General features: G+C 52.7%; 2 protein-coding genes, 10 non-coding genes and 2 pseudogenes across 12 annotated transcripts in view; all 14 read right to left on the reverse strand.

The window, feature by feature from the left end:
- Positions 1-9,600, reverse strand: part of LOC125722005 (zinc finger CCHC domain-containing protein 3-like) — a 168,439-nt gene extending 158,839 nt beyond the window's left edge. Inside the window, exon 1 of the mRNA XM_048998264.1 lies at positions 7,903-9,600. Within this exon, the coding sequence (XP_048854221.1) occupies positions 8,230-9,501 (1,272 nt within the window). The 5' untranslated portion in view covers positions 9,502-9,600 and the 3' untranslated portion in view covers positions 7,903-8,229. The remainder of the gene's footprint in view (positions 1-7,902) is intronic.
- LOC125722034 (U2 spliceosomal RNA) lies at positions 3,123-3,314 on the reverse strand. Its single transcript, XR_007386070.1, has one exon. It is a non-coding gene; the product is annotated as a U2 spliceosomal RNA (small nuclear RNA).
- Positions 3,512-3,625, reverse strand: LOC125722111 (U5 spliceosomal RNA). Its single transcript, XR_007386141.1, has one exon. It is a non-coding gene; the product is annotated as a U5 spliceosomal RNA (small nuclear RNA).
- LOC125722038 (U2 spliceosomal RNA) lies at positions 4,039-4,234 on the reverse strand. Its single transcript, XR_007386075.1, has one exon. It is a non-coding gene; the product is annotated as a U2 spliceosomal RNA (small nuclear RNA).
- Positions 4,786-7,882, reverse strand: LOC125722031 (uncharacterized). The gene is made up of 3 exons (XM_048998282.1): positions 7,167-7,882; positions 6,973-7,060; positions 4,786-6,874 (listed from the first exon to the last, which is right to left on the reverse strand). The coding sequence occupies exons 1-3, from the start codon at positions 7,618-7,620 to the stop codon at positions 4,786-4,788; spliced, it is 2,631 nt and encodes an 876-aa protein (XP_048854239.1). The 5' UTR covers positions 7,621-7,882.
- A 484-nt stretch (positions 9,601-10,084) lies between the features above and the next one.
- LOC125722047 (U5 spliceosomal RNA) lies at positions 10,085-10,198 on the reverse strand. Its single transcript, XR_007386080.1, has one exon. It is a non-coding gene; the product is annotated as a U5 spliceosomal RNA (small nuclear RNA).
- Positions 10,199-10,622: 424 nt separating this feature from the next.
- Positions 10,623-10,814, reverse strand: LOC125722116 (U2 spliceosomal RNA). Its single transcript, XR_007386146.1, has one exon. It is a non-coding gene; the product is annotated as a U2 spliceosomal RNA (small nuclear RNA).
- A 197-nt stretch (positions 10,815-11,011) lies between these two features.
- On the reverse strand, positions 11,012-11,125 carry LOC125722048 (U5 spliceosomal RNA). The gene has a single exon (XR_007386081.1). It is a non-coding gene; the product is annotated as a U5 spliceosomal RNA (small nuclear RNA).
- Positions 11,126-11,547: 422 nt separating this feature from the next.
- Positions 11,548-11,739, reverse strand: LOC125722128 (U2 spliceosomal RNA). The gene has a single exon (XR_007386157.1). It is a non-coding gene; the product is annotated as a U2 spliceosomal RNA (small nuclear RNA).
- A 197-nt stretch (positions 11,740-11,936) lies between these two features.
- LOC125722049 (U5 spliceosomal RNA) lies at positions 11,937-12,050 on the reverse strand. Its single transcript, XR_007386082.1, has one exon. It is a non-coding gene; the product is annotated as a U5 spliceosomal RNA (small nuclear RNA).
- A 421-nt stretch (positions 12,051-12,471) lies between these two features.
- Positions 12,472-12,663, reverse strand: LOC125722139 (U2 spliceosomal RNA). The gene has a single exon (XR_007386168.1). It is a non-coding gene; the product is annotated as a U2 spliceosomal RNA (small nuclear RNA).
- A 197-nt stretch (positions 12,664-12,860) lies between these two features.
- LOC125722050 (U5 spliceosomal RNA) lies at positions 12,861-12,974 on the reverse strand. Its single transcript, XR_007386083.1, has one exon. It is a non-coding gene; the product is annotated as a U5 spliceosomal RNA (small nuclear RNA).
- Positions 12,975-13,401: 427 nt separating this feature from the next.
- LOC125722039 (U2 spliceosomal RNA) lies at positions 13,402-13,623 on the reverse strand (annotated as a pseudogene).
- A 1,687-nt stretch (positions 13,624-15,310) lies between these two features.
- LOC125722043 (U2 spliceosomal RNA) lies at positions 15,311-15,420 on the reverse strand (annotated as a pseudogene).
- Between the last annotated feature and the right edge of the window lie 153 nt (positions 15,421-15,573).

The following is a 15,573-nucleotide window of genomic DNA, read 5'->3' on the forward strand; positions in this document are numbered from 1 at the left end:
TCGGCGAACGCATAGGAGAATATTCTGGTAAAGGAACAGGTAAAGTGGTCATTTAACGTAATGCTAACGTGCATTACCTGTTAGTAAGTGTTTTACCCTATCACACACCTTACGTCCTTTATAGTTGTAGTCCGGTGCACTCTGTATCCATAACTAGCTAGCTAATGTTAACATGATGCAGTACAGTCTTCCAGCTTGGGGATTCCCACCCCTGTCCGCGGCCAGTATTCCGCTGGGGGGTTTGCGGAGGAGTTGGTTGCAAATGCAAACGATCCCTTCATGTTCATGCGTTGTGTTCTAATATGAAAATAAAACATAACTATCAAATTCAATGTTTATGTCCTATTATACTAGATAAGACTGTAAAATAGTTTGCCATGCATATGGATGCCAAGCATTCAGAGCATGATCAAGACAGGGTGTGAGTGTGGAAAAAAGACAAATGTAACAGTATTTGAGGGATAGAGGGATGAGAAGAGTGGGATGGAGGGAAATGTAAGGAGAAGGAGATTCCTCGGAGCTCCGAGATGTGTTTGGCTGTAATAAATCTGAAATATAGCTATATGACAGTTTTTGATAACACCAGCATTTATTTTTTAGGTTTGTCGAGCTCCGTCAAAACAGTTGAATTAAAACGAGCCCATTATGTAACTGGAACCCCTCTCACATGTAAACACAGTGACGCGCTACAGCGTTGGTTTGTTGTCTGAGGCTATGATACTAACCACAAACACATTCACAAATTTCACTGCACTAATCACAGCATATGCAGGCAGAAAAATGATAGCAAAAACATTCAGCATTAGACTCTAAAACCGTCTGTAATGTCTGTGTTTATCCAGTGGACCATAAACTAAAATAAGCTTTCCTATTTCAGTTTCTTTCAGATGTTATAAAGTAATAAATAAACAATCATAATAATTAAACCATGTATTACTGACTATCAGACAACTTCAACAAGTTACCACATGGATGCAAAATCAAAGATATTCATTTGCGCCTGGCACTAACCATGTACTCCTTCACAGTACTAAGCCATAGAAAGGGCCCCAATGAAACCCCTGCATTCCTGCATCGCAGATACTCTAATCTCAGCATTTATAAGATTATATTTGTACTACCTGCCAATTTTTATATTGGATGAAACTAAAAATTGAGAAATATCTATATGCACAAGTAGTTTTTCCTGATATGAAGGATGACATCAAGACAGCATTTACAAATCGAATTATGACACATCTGAGTAGCCCAGACTTTCCGGAAAACAAAGCCATACAGCATATGTGGCTGACTAATGTACATGCAGTGTAATAAGCTGATAATCAAATGGATAGAAAAACGTTCAATAATAGACAGGATTCAAAGGGTAAATAAGGTGCATCATGTGGAAGAGAAGTTAGGTGGCGTTGGGGTGCATTGTGAGTTTCATCTGGAAGCTAGATGGGAACAAACAGGGCTTTGGGGGGGGGGGGGGGGGGGGGGGGGACTTCTCCGGGGGCTACATCGCTCTACCTTTTTTTTAAAATGATTTATTTAAAAAAATATATAGTTTCTCCTTACACTATAATGGCAGGTTTAGGAGTAATACAGTACAGTCATAACCAGTGTCAGGGATTCTATGCATTGCTACACAGAGACAAGTCCAGATATTGAGCCCAAGGCTAAAATTGTGGTTTACTTACAAGTGCACTTTGCTGGGCAGTGGGGGTGTTTGTCCTTTTCTGCTCACATTTTCCCCTCTTATCCTGTCTTCTCCTCCGCAGCCCTTCCTCCTTCTCTCTGTTGCTCCTATATTCCCTCCCCTCCAGTCATCTATGTTCTCCTTCCTCTGCGGTCTCTCCTCTTCTCCCATTCTTCAGTTATACTGTCTTCTCCGCTCTCCCTGTATCCCTCCTGTCTTCTGGTCCTGTCGTCTCTTCTCCAGTCATCCCCTGCTTCTCAGTCATCTCTGCATCTTTTCACTCTTTTGTTTGCTTATTCTTTGACTGTTTTTGTGTTATTTGTTAACCTACCGCCCCATGCTGGATGAGTCTTGATGTTTTTCTTGTTTTTAAAGTTAGGCTTCTTCCTTTGTTTTTTGTGCCATATCTTCTGCCCTCTTCTGGTTGCGGCAGTGCATGACATGGGTGGAAAAATAGGGTTTATTACAACACACACATCAAAACCAAAAGGATCAGGATGGATCCAAAATAAACAGCAAATGACCAGGAATGATCTAAATGATGGAATAAACACAACTAGAGAACTATATACATACATACAACATACAGCTATAATGAAGCATTAAAGAACAGAAGCAGAACAGGCACTTAAATACAGAGCTAACAAGACACAATGCAGGACAGTGAGAATCATAACCAATAACAAGGACTGAGGGCAACCCAGGAACAGGTGTTACAGTTAAACAGCACTGGTGAAATCAAAGTGACCTTTCAGCCACATGGTCAGTTCTGCAGCGCCCTCTGCTGTTTGCATTAGATGCTGGTTGAAATTCCCACTCTCCTTACAAACACCTCGAAAAGCCAGGCCTTGCCGTGCCAAGTACTTAACTCCAGAAGATTTTTCCTCACTTGCTGCTGCTCTTTCCAGCTCATCTGAAGGTTGAGTATCAACAGGATTGATCTTCCTGTTAATGACGCCAGTTAAGCTGCCTGTATGTTTTTCAGATGCAGCAGAAACAGCAGTGACTCAGGCAAACCAGCACAATCAAGGCTAGAACATGCAGTAATGGGGGTTCAAACCTCCCAGACAGCGGCATCTGATAACAGATGTGACAAGATTGATTCCAACAGCAGCATATAACCCATGGAGCTTGGCCAAGGATACATACTCTGAATTAATTCATTAATAAACCTAGCTGGATAAAAAAGTCAAAGAAAAATACAAAAATGTCACTTTGCATAAAATGAAAAAACGTAAGAAGCAGTAGAGCTGTTACACCTGTTCTTTTAAACTCGAATATTAAAAGTCATTTTCCTTCTGGATTAGTCAGCGACATGGCAGGAGAAGATGGCACAGGGTCCGTCCCTCACGACACCGGCTAATCGCCTGGCAAGCGGCGCAGGCTCTCGGTCTGATAAGCGGAACACCGATCAGCTCTGTCTTTCAACAGCAGGGGGCAGTAGAGGTGCACCGTTCCCAGAAACACTGCAATACCGGGTCGATGCGTGGAGCGGACGGGGCAAGCCCCACTTCCGGCTCCCTGTTCCAAAAATCCGTTTAATATGTGGTCCCCTCCATGGGGGACGTATCAGATATTAAACTGATAAGAACAGATACTACACTTGATCTTAGCCAAAAGGCCGAGAAGCGATGCCCGCAGACTGCGCCCCGCCGGGCTCCGGCATGTGGGACGCCGACGGAGCCGGCGCGGCTGGGTCCTCGCCAGCCTCTCTGGGAGGTGGCGCCCGGCGAGACCACGCACGATCCCAGAGGACCAGAAACGCGCCACTGGGCAGATAGAGCCGGCCGCTAAGCCGGGCACAGTCTTACTTTGATACAGCAGCGGTGCAGCTCTGCTTGCGCAGAGCCTCCAAAAATACAGCGAACTCATCGCTATCCCTCTCCACGGAAATCTTTAGTAAAAGGCGAAAGATTTATACGGGATGAAGAGAGACCCGAGTCGATGCAGAGCCGTCGCTCAGCAGGTGGCCGCTAGCCGGGCCTCCGTGACGCCCCCGCTCGGGGTTGAATTCTCGGGGGCGTCGCAGCCACCGGCCTCGGGGCCCCGACTCCTCCCTGTCCTCCTGGCATCTGAAAGATCAGCAATCATGTAAACAGACATGAGAGAAAATTCAAAAGGCAAAGATGACGGCCTGCCTTACCTCAGCACAGCTGCCCACCCCTCAGAGAGCGTATCATGACCGTGCTTTTTATAATTAAAAAAAAAAAAAAAAAAGAAAAACGGAGGGAAGCGGGACCGGCGCACGGACAGGGTCCGTCCCTCACGACACCGGCTAATCGCCTGGCAAGCGGCGCAGGCTCTGGGTCTGATAAGCGGAACACCGATCAGCTCTGTCTTTCAACAGCAGGGGGCAGTAGAGGTGCACCGTTCCCAGAAACACTGCAATACCGGGTCGATGCGTGGAGCGGACGGGGCAAGCCCCACTTCCGGCTCCCTGTTCCAAAAATCCGTTTAATATGTGGTCCCCTCCATGGGGGACGTATCAGATATTAAACTGATAAGAACAGATTTTTTTTTTTTTTTTTTATCCATGCTTTATTAAACAGGTCTGTACATTTTAAAGTCACACAATAAAACACCTTTAAAACAGTATTAAACAAATATATTACAGAACCATTCCCTATAGGATAAGCAAAACATAATAAAAACAAGCAATACATATACACACTTTAAAAATTACAATCATATGGCCATTAACATAATTAAAATGTCACCTCAAATGCAAGCCATTAAAATATTAAAACCTTAAAAAAGGAACAGACCCGTAGACCTCAGGCCTCGGCACAAGGGTCGGGTTAAAACAGGGTTATGCATCATCCTAAAACACAAAAAATCAATGGCCTCAGGCTAAAAAACTGGTTAGTCACAGACATGGCACAGCACATAGAATAAAATGTTAATAAATACAGTTAATGTTAATACATAAAGGTCATTTGCTTAATCTCAGTACATGCAGTTAATTAAAAGAATATTTGCAACACCATACACGCACAAAAAACAAAGCACACTTACCTAAAACCCAAAGTACCTCCTGTGTGCTTCAGGACAGTGCGTCATGTCGACCCTGTAGGATGGAGCGTCACCACCTAAATGAAACAGGGCTAAAGCCAAAAGAGGCCCTTCCACCTCTCCTTGGCCTCGTGGTAGCCCCGTTGGATGACGTCGGTCTCCATCCTGAAACCCAAATCGGCCCGAATTTTGCGGAATACCCCTTGTGCCTCCAGATGAACCCCTCTGCGGATGAGCGCGGTCCTGGCATTCCAAAGCTCTCGCTTGGTAATGCTGACCAGCAGCCACATCCAGGGGCCGAAGGGGTTATGGAGGTTGGGGTCCCACCCCTTCAACACCTTGTCGTAGGTCAGACCGGGCTGCGGGTCTACACGTCCACACAGGCCCGCTACCAACCCCCAGACTCTCTGTGCATGCCCGCAGTCCCAAAACACGTGCTTGATGGTCTCATCCTCGCTGCACTCGGGCCTGGGGCAGCGGGGGTGTCTGGTCAGCTTATGCCTGTGCAAGACGTCCCTGACTGGCAGCTTACCATGAAGGCACTGCCAGTTCAGGTCCTGCAGCCTGTGATCCAAACCCTTAGGCTGGATTCTCGCCCATGTGCCTTCCTCCAGGCCCAACATGGCCCGAGTCTCCCTATGACCAAGCAAAGCCTTGTAAAGGGCTCTGTGCTTGGTCAGGGCCTCTGTCTTGACACCTGCCAGAATAGACTTACTCCACTTGACAGCGTGGCTGTAGTGGACCGGCAGGGTCTCAGCCTTGGGGCCGAGGTTGGTCCACGATGTCACCAGACGTCTCATGGGGAGAGCCAGCCACAGACGCACAAAGTGCTGATGGGGGTGCTCGAGGGGAGCTGCCAGGCGCGTGCAGAGCTGCGAGAAGAACAGGCAGTCAAGCTTGAGAGGAAAGTCAATAACGTCCCTCCCCCCCCTGTCCTTTCCGAGATACATCACTTCCCTACGCACGTACTCATACCTGCCCCCCCAGACGAGGTTAAAAACGTCCCTCGTCAGGCCCCTCCGCATGAAGCGGGGCAAAGGGTACACATGTGCAAGGTAGAGCAGGGTGGGAAGAATATCCACTTTTAAGGCTAAAACCTTACCTTGGAAGGACAGGGACCTGGACTTCCACAGTCCGATCTTCCGCCTGGCGATCGCCAACCGCTCCTCCCAGTTCAACCGGGCGGCACCATCCGAAAGGAAGTTGACCCCCAAAACTTTGAGAGGACCGTCACAGAGGGTGAGACCACCTGCGACGTCCTCCCTCGCCTTCCAGCTGCCGAAATACTTGGCCACCGACTTACTGAGGTTGAGCGTCGCGCCAGAGGCCCAACCGAACGCGTGAACGAGGCTCAAGGCATGACTGAGAGACTGATCCGAGCTGACGAAAAGCGTGGTGTCGTCTGCATACTGGGTCAGTTTAACAGTTGTCCCCCGACTTCCTGGGATAAGAAGGCCATCGACCCCGGGGTGGGTGCGAATGGCGCACGCCAGTGGCTCTATATAGAGCACGTAGAGGAGGGGGGAGAGGGGACATCCCTGCCTCACTCCACTCCGCTGGGGCACCAAATCACTCAGGAAGCCATTGATAACAACATGGCTCCCAACTTCGTTATACAAAGTGTGTAACCACCCCAGATAATTGGGCCCGAAGCCAAACTTACCCAATACTTTGAACAGGAAGCGGTGATCTACCCGGTCGAAGGCTTTCTCCTGGTCCAAGCTGACCAGCAGGAGAGGGAGGTTCCTATCCTCCACCCAGGCGATGGCGTCGCGGATGAGGTGGAGATTCCACGTCGCCGATCGACCCGGTACTCCACACGTCTGGTCGCTGTGAACCAGATGAGCCATGGCCTTCTTCAGGCGTTCGGTAAGGGTCTTTGCGATGAGCTTTGTGTCTACACAAAGCATGGTCAGGGGCCTCCAGTTGCCAAGGTCGGCCCGATCGCCCTTCTTGTGCAACAAAGAGAGGACCCCCGACCTCATGCTCCTAGTGAGCAAACCCCGGCGCTGAACGTCCTCTACAACCTGCAGTAATTCCGGCCCGAGGACATCCCAAAAGGTGGAATAAAATTCCACCGGGAGCCCATCAAGGCCAGGTACCTTGCGGCGGTTCATCTTGCCAAGCACTGCGGTCAGCTCGGCCAAGGTGATGGGGGCTTCTAAGCCGTCCCGGATGTCACTGGGAAGACAAGGTGAGATGTTATCTAGGAAGCGCTCCCCAGCAACCGGGTCCGTGTCCCTAACATTAAAAAGGTTAAGATAAAACAATTTAGCAACCTCCAGCATGTCTGATGTATCCGTGACTGTGTTGCCATTTGAGGCACGGAGAGAGCTAAAGCTCTTCTCCTCCCGGGCTTCCCTGGCTCTGTGGAAAAAAAAAGAATTGCACTTTTCATTATTTTCCACCTCAAATATTTTGTCGCGGAGCATTTGGGCCGAGGCAGCCTGTTCATGCAGGCGCCTCAGCTCACCCTTTATGTCAAGCAGCCGCTCGTGGTTGATGGTGCCCCCGTTGTTGTGAGCGGCGTATTCATCCCGCAACCTTCTCTCCAGCCGCAGAATGGAGAACTTCTTCTCCATCCTGCGCTGCTTGCTGTACTGCATGGAGAAGGTTCGGATCCTGTCCTTCACACTCTCCCACCATTCGGCCACGGAGGGGAAGGTAGGCTTGTCCTTCTGCCACTCGGAGAAGTGATCTAAAAAAAGGTGTCTAAAATCTCTCTCCTCCAGGATCTGCAGGTTCATTTTCCAATAGCCGCCCCCATATACAGGGGCGTCTATGGAGACAGTGGCCTCCACTGCCAGATGGTCAGTGGGCCACTGTGGGGAGAGGGACACCTTTTTAAAAGCAACGGGGGGTGAAGCTAAAATGTAGTCGATGCGGCTGCTGGCTCCGCGACTATTATGCCAGGTGAAGCCCGGCATGCTGGGGTTGCATGTTTTAAAACCGTCAACAAGTTTAAAGGAACGAATAAAATGGCGAAAATGCCCTGAGCTGACATCCTGCCTACCCTCCAACGAGATGTTAAAGTCCCCTCCTAAAATCAAGTGTCGATCTGTGACACAGAACGGGGACAACTCTTCAAAGAGAGTTATACGGGACGAGGCCTCCACCGGAGCGTAGACACATATGGCCCGGAGGCGCTGTCCCCTCCATGTGGCGTCCACTCCCAAAACCCTGCCCTGAAGGACGGTAAACGCACTTACTTCTTCAAAGGCGCGGTCGCCAAAAAGGATCCCGACGCCTGAGGAGTGGACGCCACCTACGCTCCAGTAGGATCTACCCCTCTTCCACTGTCGTGAAAAGAGAGCCTCGTCCCGCTGGTCCCGGAGGTGGACTTCCTGCAGAAAACAAATGCTGAAGGGAGAAGATGCCAGCTGGTTAAAAACAGATGTACGTTTTAAAATGTTCCTCAAACCCCTTACATTCAAGGTGACAATATTAAAATTGGCCATAGAATGTTAAAATAATAAAATACAATTAAAAACAACAAACTAAAATAATAAAAGCCAGCCATTAAAAACAATACTGTCCTACTGCCCCCCCTCCTCAGTCAACCTCAAAAGGTCCCCCAATTCCAGCCCCCCCAGGTACTCCTGTTCATTAGCAGTGTCCTGTTGACCGCTGTACTCCTGGGGGGGTGCAGGGGACTGTCCCAAGTCCCACACCAGACGGGGGGCCTCTAACATCGGGGAGGGGGGACACTGTCGGCCTTGGTCCCCGGCCGCCACTGCTGGCGAGGTGGCCGCCGGAGGGCTGGGTGCGTTGGGTTGCGCCTCCCTTCTGCTCTTCTTCCTCCCCCGGGGGGATGCACCGCTCTTCTTTCGCCTGCTGCTGACGCCTGGAGCCAGGGCGAGCTGCTCCACCTTGTTCGGAGACCCCTCCTGCATTGGTGTCGCACTCGAAGGGGCCTCCTCCACCTCGACCAGGGCTTCTCCTCCTGCCCCCGTCGCCGGCTGTTCCTGCCCAGTCGTGGGGGCTAGAGCTCCCCCACCATTCTCCGTGCCGACTGCTCTGTTACCCGACAGAGCGTCGGCATATGTAGTCTTTTTCTGTGGGCAGGAACGAGCCAGATGGTCCTCGCCGTTACAGTGTTTGCAGCGACGGGGGCCCTTGCAGTCCCTGGCCATGTGCCCCGACTCCAGGCAGTTGCGGCAGCGCAGGTTGGCGCATCCCTCCAGGGTGTGTCCAAAACTGTGGCACTGCCGGCAGAAGGGAGGCTGTCCAGAATAAAAAAGGTATGCCTTATTGCCCTGTAAAGTAAAATAGGCTGGGGGGTGGCTAAAACCGCCTGCGCCATTAGCGTCCGGGCGCAGGCGGGCCTGGAACTGGCGTCGGCCAGTCCAGATCCCCAGCTCATCCCGGATGTCCCTGTGGCCAGGAAGAAGATCCACATACTTTGTCAGAAATTGGGAAACGGCCTCGGCGGTAACATGCGGGTTGAAACAATGGACTGTTATTACCCGCTTGTCGGGCCACCACAGCGGCTCGATGTTGTAACGTCCGAGGAGGGGGTGCTGGGCCCCCTCCTTGCTCCGCTCCAGGACCTTGGTGTAACTCTCGTCGGTGGACAAGGTGACCTCGAAGAAGCGGAAGGGCCCATTCCGCTGTACGCAGAGGATGTCCTGCATCTGAAGGCCCAACGCTCCAAAGGCCACCTCCCGGATGAAGGCCAGCCGGTCGGGGAAGGTGCCCACCTCCTCCTCAGCCCTCCAGCAGAACCGGGCGGTATTCCGCAGGCCACCGCCTGCTACCAGCCACGGCCCGCTGAAGGGCTTCCTCGATGGTCCGCCGGCCGTTGCCATCCGGGAAGGTCCACCGACGTCGCCGCTGGAGCAGAGTCCTTCCGCCGCCGTGGTCCCGACGTCCGCCGTCCGCCAATCCGGGATGAGCCGAGCAGAGCTAAACTATAAAAGCAGCTAAAAAATAAAAACACCAGTTCGCCCAGCAGGGCGGTGGGCAAGCCACCAGCCACTGCGGGATCCCCAGCCTAATGAAAACAGAAATAAAAGCAGGGATAAAAGGCTAAAAAGGAAGGCACGGGTCGCCCCGTGGCAGCGGCGGTCAAGCCACCTGCTGGTCACGCCTTAGGTTCACCGTGCCTTCCTCTAAAAAACCCAACGCAGTCCGTAAAAAGCGGTAAAAAGTCAATAAAATCCACTTGATCTTAGCCAAAAGGCCGAGAAGCGATGCCCGCAGACTGCGCCCCGCCGGGCTCCGGCATGCGGGACGCCGACGGAGCTGGCGCGGCTGGGTCCTCGACAGCCTCTCTGGGAGGTGGCGCCCGGCGAGACCACGCACGATCCCAGAGGACCAGAAACACGCCACTGGGCAGATAGAGCCGGCCGCTAAGCCGGGCACAGTCTTACTTTGATACAGCAGCGGTGCAGCTCTGCTTGCACAGAGCCTCCAAAAATACAGTGAACTCATCGCTATCCCTCTCCACGGAAATCTTTAGTAAAAGGCGAAAGATTTATACGGGATGAAGAGAGACCCGAGTCGATGCAGAGCCGTCGCTCAGCAGGTGGCCGCTAGCCGGGCCTCCGTGACGCCCCCGCTCGGGGTTGAATTCTCGGGGGCGTCGCAGCCACCGGCCTCGGGGCCCCGACTCCTCCCTGTCCTCCTGGCATCTGAAAGATCAGCAATCATGTAAACAGACATGAGAGAAAATTCAAAAGGCAAAGATGACGGCCTGCCTTACCTCAGCACAGCTGCCCACCCCTCAGAGAGCGTATCATGACCGTGCTTTTTATAATTAAAAAAAAAAAAAAAAAAAAAAAAAAAAAGAAAAACGGAGGGAAGCGGGACCGGCGCACGGACAGGGTCCGTCCCTCACGACACCGGCTAATCGCCTGGCAAGCGGCGCAGGCTCTGGGTCTGATAAGCGGAACACCGATCAGCTCTGTCTTTCAACAGCAGGGGGCAGTAGAGGTGCACCGTTCCCAGAAACACTGCAATACCGGGTCGATGCGTGGAGCGGACGGGGCAAGCCCCACTTCCGGCTCCCTGTTCCAAAAATCCGTTTAATATGTGGTCCCCTCCATGGGGGACGTATCAGATATTAAACTGATAAGAACAGATACTACACTTGATCTTAGCCAAAAGGCCGAGAAGCGATGCCCGCAGACTGCGCCCCGCCGGGCTCCGGCATGCGGGACGCCGACGGAGCTGGCGCGGCTGGGTCCTCGACAGCCTCTCTGGGAGGTGGCGCCCGGCGAGACCACGCACGATCCCAGAGGACCAGAAACACGCCACTGGGCAGATAGAGCCGGCCGCTAAGCCGGGCACAGTCTTACTTTGATACAGCAGCGGTGCAGCTCTGCTTGCACAGAGCCTCCAAAAATACAGTGAACTCATCGCTATCCCTCTCCACGGAAATCTTTAGTAAAAGGCGAAAGATTTATACGGGATGAAGAGAGACCCGAGTCGATGCAGAGCCGTCGCTCAGCAGGTGGCCGCTAGCCGGGCCTCCGTGACGCCCCCGCTCGGGGTTGAATTCTCGGGGGCGTCGCAGCCACCGGCCTCGGGGCCCCGACTCCTCCCTGTCCTCCTGGCATCTGAAAGATCAGCAATCATGTAAACAGACATGAGAGAAAATTCAAAAGGCAAAGATGACGGCCTGCCTTACCTCAGCACAGCTGCCCACCCCTCAGAGAGCGTATCATGACCGTGCTTTTTATAATTAAAAAAAAAAAAAAAAAAAAAAAAAAAGAAAAACGGAGGGAAGCGGGACCGGCGCACGGACAGGGTCCGTCCCTCACGACACCGGCTAATCGCCTGGCAAGCGGCGCAGGCTCTGGGTCTGATAAGCGGAACACCGATCAGCTCTGTCTTTCAACAGCAGGGGGCAGTAGAGGTGCACCGTTCCCAGAAACACTGCAATACCGGGTCGATGCGTGGAGCGGACGGGGCAAGCCCCACTTCCGGCTCCCTGTTCCAAAAATCCGTTTAATATGTGGTCCCCTCCATGGGGGACGTATCAGATATTAAACTGATAAGAACAGATACTACACTTGATCTTAGCCAAAAGGCCGAGAAGCGATGCCCGCAGACTGCGCCCCGCCGGGCTCCGGCATGCGGGACGCCGACGGAGCTGGCGCGGCTGGGTCCTCGACAGCCTCTCTGGGAGGTGGCGCCCGGCGAGACCACGCACGATCCCAGAGGACCAGAAACACGCCACTGGGCAGATAGAGCCGGCCGCTAAGCCGGGCACAGTCTTACTTTGATACAGCAGCGGTGCAGCTCTGCTTGCACAGAGCCTCCAAAAATACAGTGAACTCATCGCTATCCCTCTCCACGGAAATCTTTAGTAAAAGGCGAAAGATTTATACGGGATGAAGAGAGACCCGAGTCGATGCAGAGCCGTCGCTCAGCAGGTGGCCGCTAGCCGGGCCTCCGTGACGCCCCCGCTCGGGGTTGAATTCTCGGGGGCGTCGCAGCCACCGGCCTCGGGGCCCCGACTCCTCCCTGTCCTCCTGGCATCTGAAAGATCAGCAATCATGTAAACAGACATGAGAGAAAATTCAAAAGGCAAAGATGACGGCCTGCCTTACCTCAGCACAGCTGCCCACCCCTCAGAGAGCGTATCATGACCGTGCTTTTTATAATTAAAAAAAAAAAAAAAAAAAAAAAAAAGAAAAACGGAGGGAAGCGGGACCGGCGCACGGACAGGGTCCGTCCCTCACGACACCGGCTAATCGCCTGGCAAGCGGCGCAGGCTCTCGGTCTGATAAGCGGAACACCGATCAGCTCTGTCTTTCAACAGCAGGGGGCAGTAGAGGTGCACCGTTCCCAGAAACACTGCAATACCGGGTCGATGCGTGGAGCGGACGGGGCAAGCCCCACTTCCGGCTCCCTGTTCCAAAAATCCGTTTAATATGTGGTCCCCTCCATGGGGGACGTATCAGATATTAAACTGATAAGAACAGATACTACACTTGATCTTAGCCAAAAGGCCGAGAAGCGATGCCCGCAGACTGCGCCCCGCCGGGCTCCGGCATGCGGGACGCCGACGGAGCTGGCGCGGCTGGGTCCTCGACAGCCTCTCTGGGAGGTGGCGCCCGGCGAGACCACGCACGATCCCAGAGGACCAGAAACACGCCACTGGGCAGATAGAGCCGGCCGCTAAGCCGGGCACAGTCTTACTTTGATACAGCAGCGGTGCAGCTCTGCTTGCACAGAGCCTCCAAAAATACAGTGAACTCATCGCTATCCCTCTCCACGGAAATCTTTAGTAAAAGGCGAAAGATTTATACGGGATGAAGAGAGACCCGAGTCGATGCAGAGCCGTCGCTCAGCAGGTGGCCGCTAGCCGGGCCTCCGTGACGCCCCCGCTCGGGGTTGAATTCTCGGGGGCGTCGCAGCCACCGGCCTCGGGGCCCCGACTCCTCCCTGTCCTCCTGGCATCTGAAAGATCAGCAATCATGTAAACAGACATGAGAGAAAATTCAAAAGGCAAAGATGACGGCCTGCCTTACCTCAGCACAGCTGCCCACCCCTCAGAGAGCGTATCATGACCGTGCTTTTTATAATTAAAAAAAAAAAAAAAAAAAAAAAAAAAAAAAAGAAAAACGGAGGGAAGCGGGACCGGCGCACGGACAGGGTCCGTCCCTCACGACACCGGCTAATCGCCTGGCAAGCGGCGCAGGCTCTCGGTCTGATAAGCGGAACACCGATCAGCTCTGTCTTTCAACAGCAGGGGGCAGTAGAGGTGCACCGTTCCCAGAAACACTGCAATACCGGGTCGATGCGTGGAGCGGACGGGGCAAGCCCCACTTCCGGCTCCCTGTTCCAAAAATCCGTTTAATATGTGGTCCCCTCCATGGGGGACGTATCAGATATTAAACTGATAAGAACAGATTTTTTTTATTATTCATCTTTATTCAACATTTCTGCATACCATTTTAAGAACAACACATAAAACAGAAAAATACTCAACAGTTATCCGACAATAACTCAGACCAACATCACTACTAAAACCACTAACCCACATCAAGCCGCACTTTCCCCCCATTAAAACATAATACAACAATATACTTATATGTTATTAAAACAATCACACAACACCCTTCATATAAAACTCTAAAAAAATATATAAACACTTCACAACATTACATCACACCTTAAAACAGTATTAAATACAACAATACTGCAGAAAACCTAAAATCTTTACAATGGTAAAACATCATCATCATCAGTATCCCCATTAAAGCCAAGGTCTCCCTCCGACTCTGCAGTGGCTAAGAATGACCGTTCATTAGCAAAGTCCTGCTGCACTGCGTAAAACCGTCTCTCTTGAGGGGAGACCAATACACTTTGTAAGTCCATTTGCTCTAGTGGGGAAACCGCTTCTCGGCCTAAAGCAGTGTCCTCATTCCTCCGGGCCTTCTTCCTCCTCCTGCTTTGAACAAACCTAGAGGGAGAGGTAGTGCGCTTTTCAGCCACGGCCAATAGACCCTTACCTGGGGACTCCCCTGAAGCACTGGAGGCCATGGACTCCTCATCGACACCAGCGAAGGGCTGATCCTCGGTGTTTTCCGCTCCCCTCTCGGCTCCACTATGCATCTCAGCGCAGGCCGGCAGTGCCTGCTGTCGGGCCCCGTCCACAGCCGAACACCGGGAAACGGCATCGGCCCAGGACGGTTTGCGCTGAGGGCAGCTCCGCGCCAGATGGTCCTCCCCTCTGCACAGGTTACACCGGAGGGGGCCCTTACAGTCCTTCGCCAGGTGACCGACGTCCAGGCATCTCCAGCACTTCATGGTGGTACAGGAGTCCCCGGTGTGGCCAAGGCCGTGGCACAAGCGGCAGGAGGAGGGTTGCCCAGAGTAAAAAAGGTAGCCCTTGCAACGACCTATATGAAAATAAGCTGGTGGGTGACTATAGCCGTCAGGGGAGCTAGGGTCGGGGCGCAAGCACACCCGAAACTGCCTGCGCCCAGTCCAGACACCCAGCAGATCTCTCACGTCCCTGTGCCCAGGGACCACGTCGACAAACCTGCCCAGGAAGGCAACCACCGCTTCAGCTGGCACAAAGGGGTCCAGTACGTGGACGGTGATGACTCTCCGGTCCAGCTTCCACAGTGGCTCCACGTCGTAGTGCATTCGGCGAAGCTCTTCCACCAAGCGGTTGCATGCAGCCAACATCTTCTTATAGTCCTCCTCCTTAGAGCAAGTGACGTAGAAGAAGGCTGAGGCCTTGTTGCGCTGCACGCAGATGATCTCCTCCATGGTCATACCCAGGAGACCGAAGAGAACCTCCTGAATGAATGTCAGTCTCTCAGGGAAACTCTCCGGCTCCTCCTGGAGAGTCCACTTGAAGGCTGCTGAGTACCGGATGACTACGAGGGTCCTGTCTGGGCTCCCGGACATCCTGATGCTGGTGGGCAAAAAAGGTCCTCGGGAGCCAGGCAGGGAGTCGACGTGTCCTGGCTGGATGCCTAAACTAATAAAACAGCTAGAAACAAAACCCCAAGCGCACCCTGCGGGAACGGCGGTCAAGCCACCCGAACCTGCACGTTAGGCTTGCAAGGGCTATCCAAAAAAAAAAACAAAGCGCTAAAAGGGGACAACAGCTAGCCCCGTGGCAGCGGCGGTCAAGCCACCTGCTGGTCACGCATTAGGTTCACTGTTGTCTCCTCTAAAAAACCTAGCAGCAAAACTCCTCCAAAAAGCACTGATAAGAACAGATACTACACTTGATCTTAGCCAAAAGGCCGAGAAGCGATGCCCGCAGACTGCGCCCCGCCGGGCTCCGGCATGCGGGACGCCGACGGAGCTGGCGCGGCTGGGTCCTCGACAGCCTCTCTGGGAGGTGGCGCCCGGCGAGACCACGCACGATCCCAGAGGACCAGAAACACGCCACTGGGCAGATAGAGCCG

Source organism: Brienomyrus brachyistius, unplaced genomic scaffold (genome assembly GCF_023856365.1).
Source record: "Brienomyrus brachyistius isolate T26 unplaced genomic scaffold, BBRACH_0.4 scaffold36, whole genome shotgun sequence".
Taxonomy (NCBI): domain Eukaryota; kingdom Metazoa; phylum Chordata; class Actinopteri; order Osteoglossiformes; family Mormyridae; genus Brienomyrus; species Brienomyrus brachyistius.

Bases quoted from the DNA above. Each gene is read 5' to 3' on its own strand.
- LOC125722031 (XM_048998282.1), bottom strand. From the start codon at position 7,620: ATGCCGGGCTTCACCTGGCATAATAGTCGCGGAGCCAGCAGCCGCATC. The intron at 7,061-7,166 runs GTGAGCTGAGGC...TTTTTTCCACAG, and splicing joins GCGGCTGCTTGACATAAAGG to AGCCAGGGAAGCCCGGGAGG. The intron at 6,875-6,972 runs GTTGCTAAATTG...TTGTCTTCCCAG, and splicing joins ATACATCAGACATGCTGGAG to TGACATCCGGGACGGCTTAG.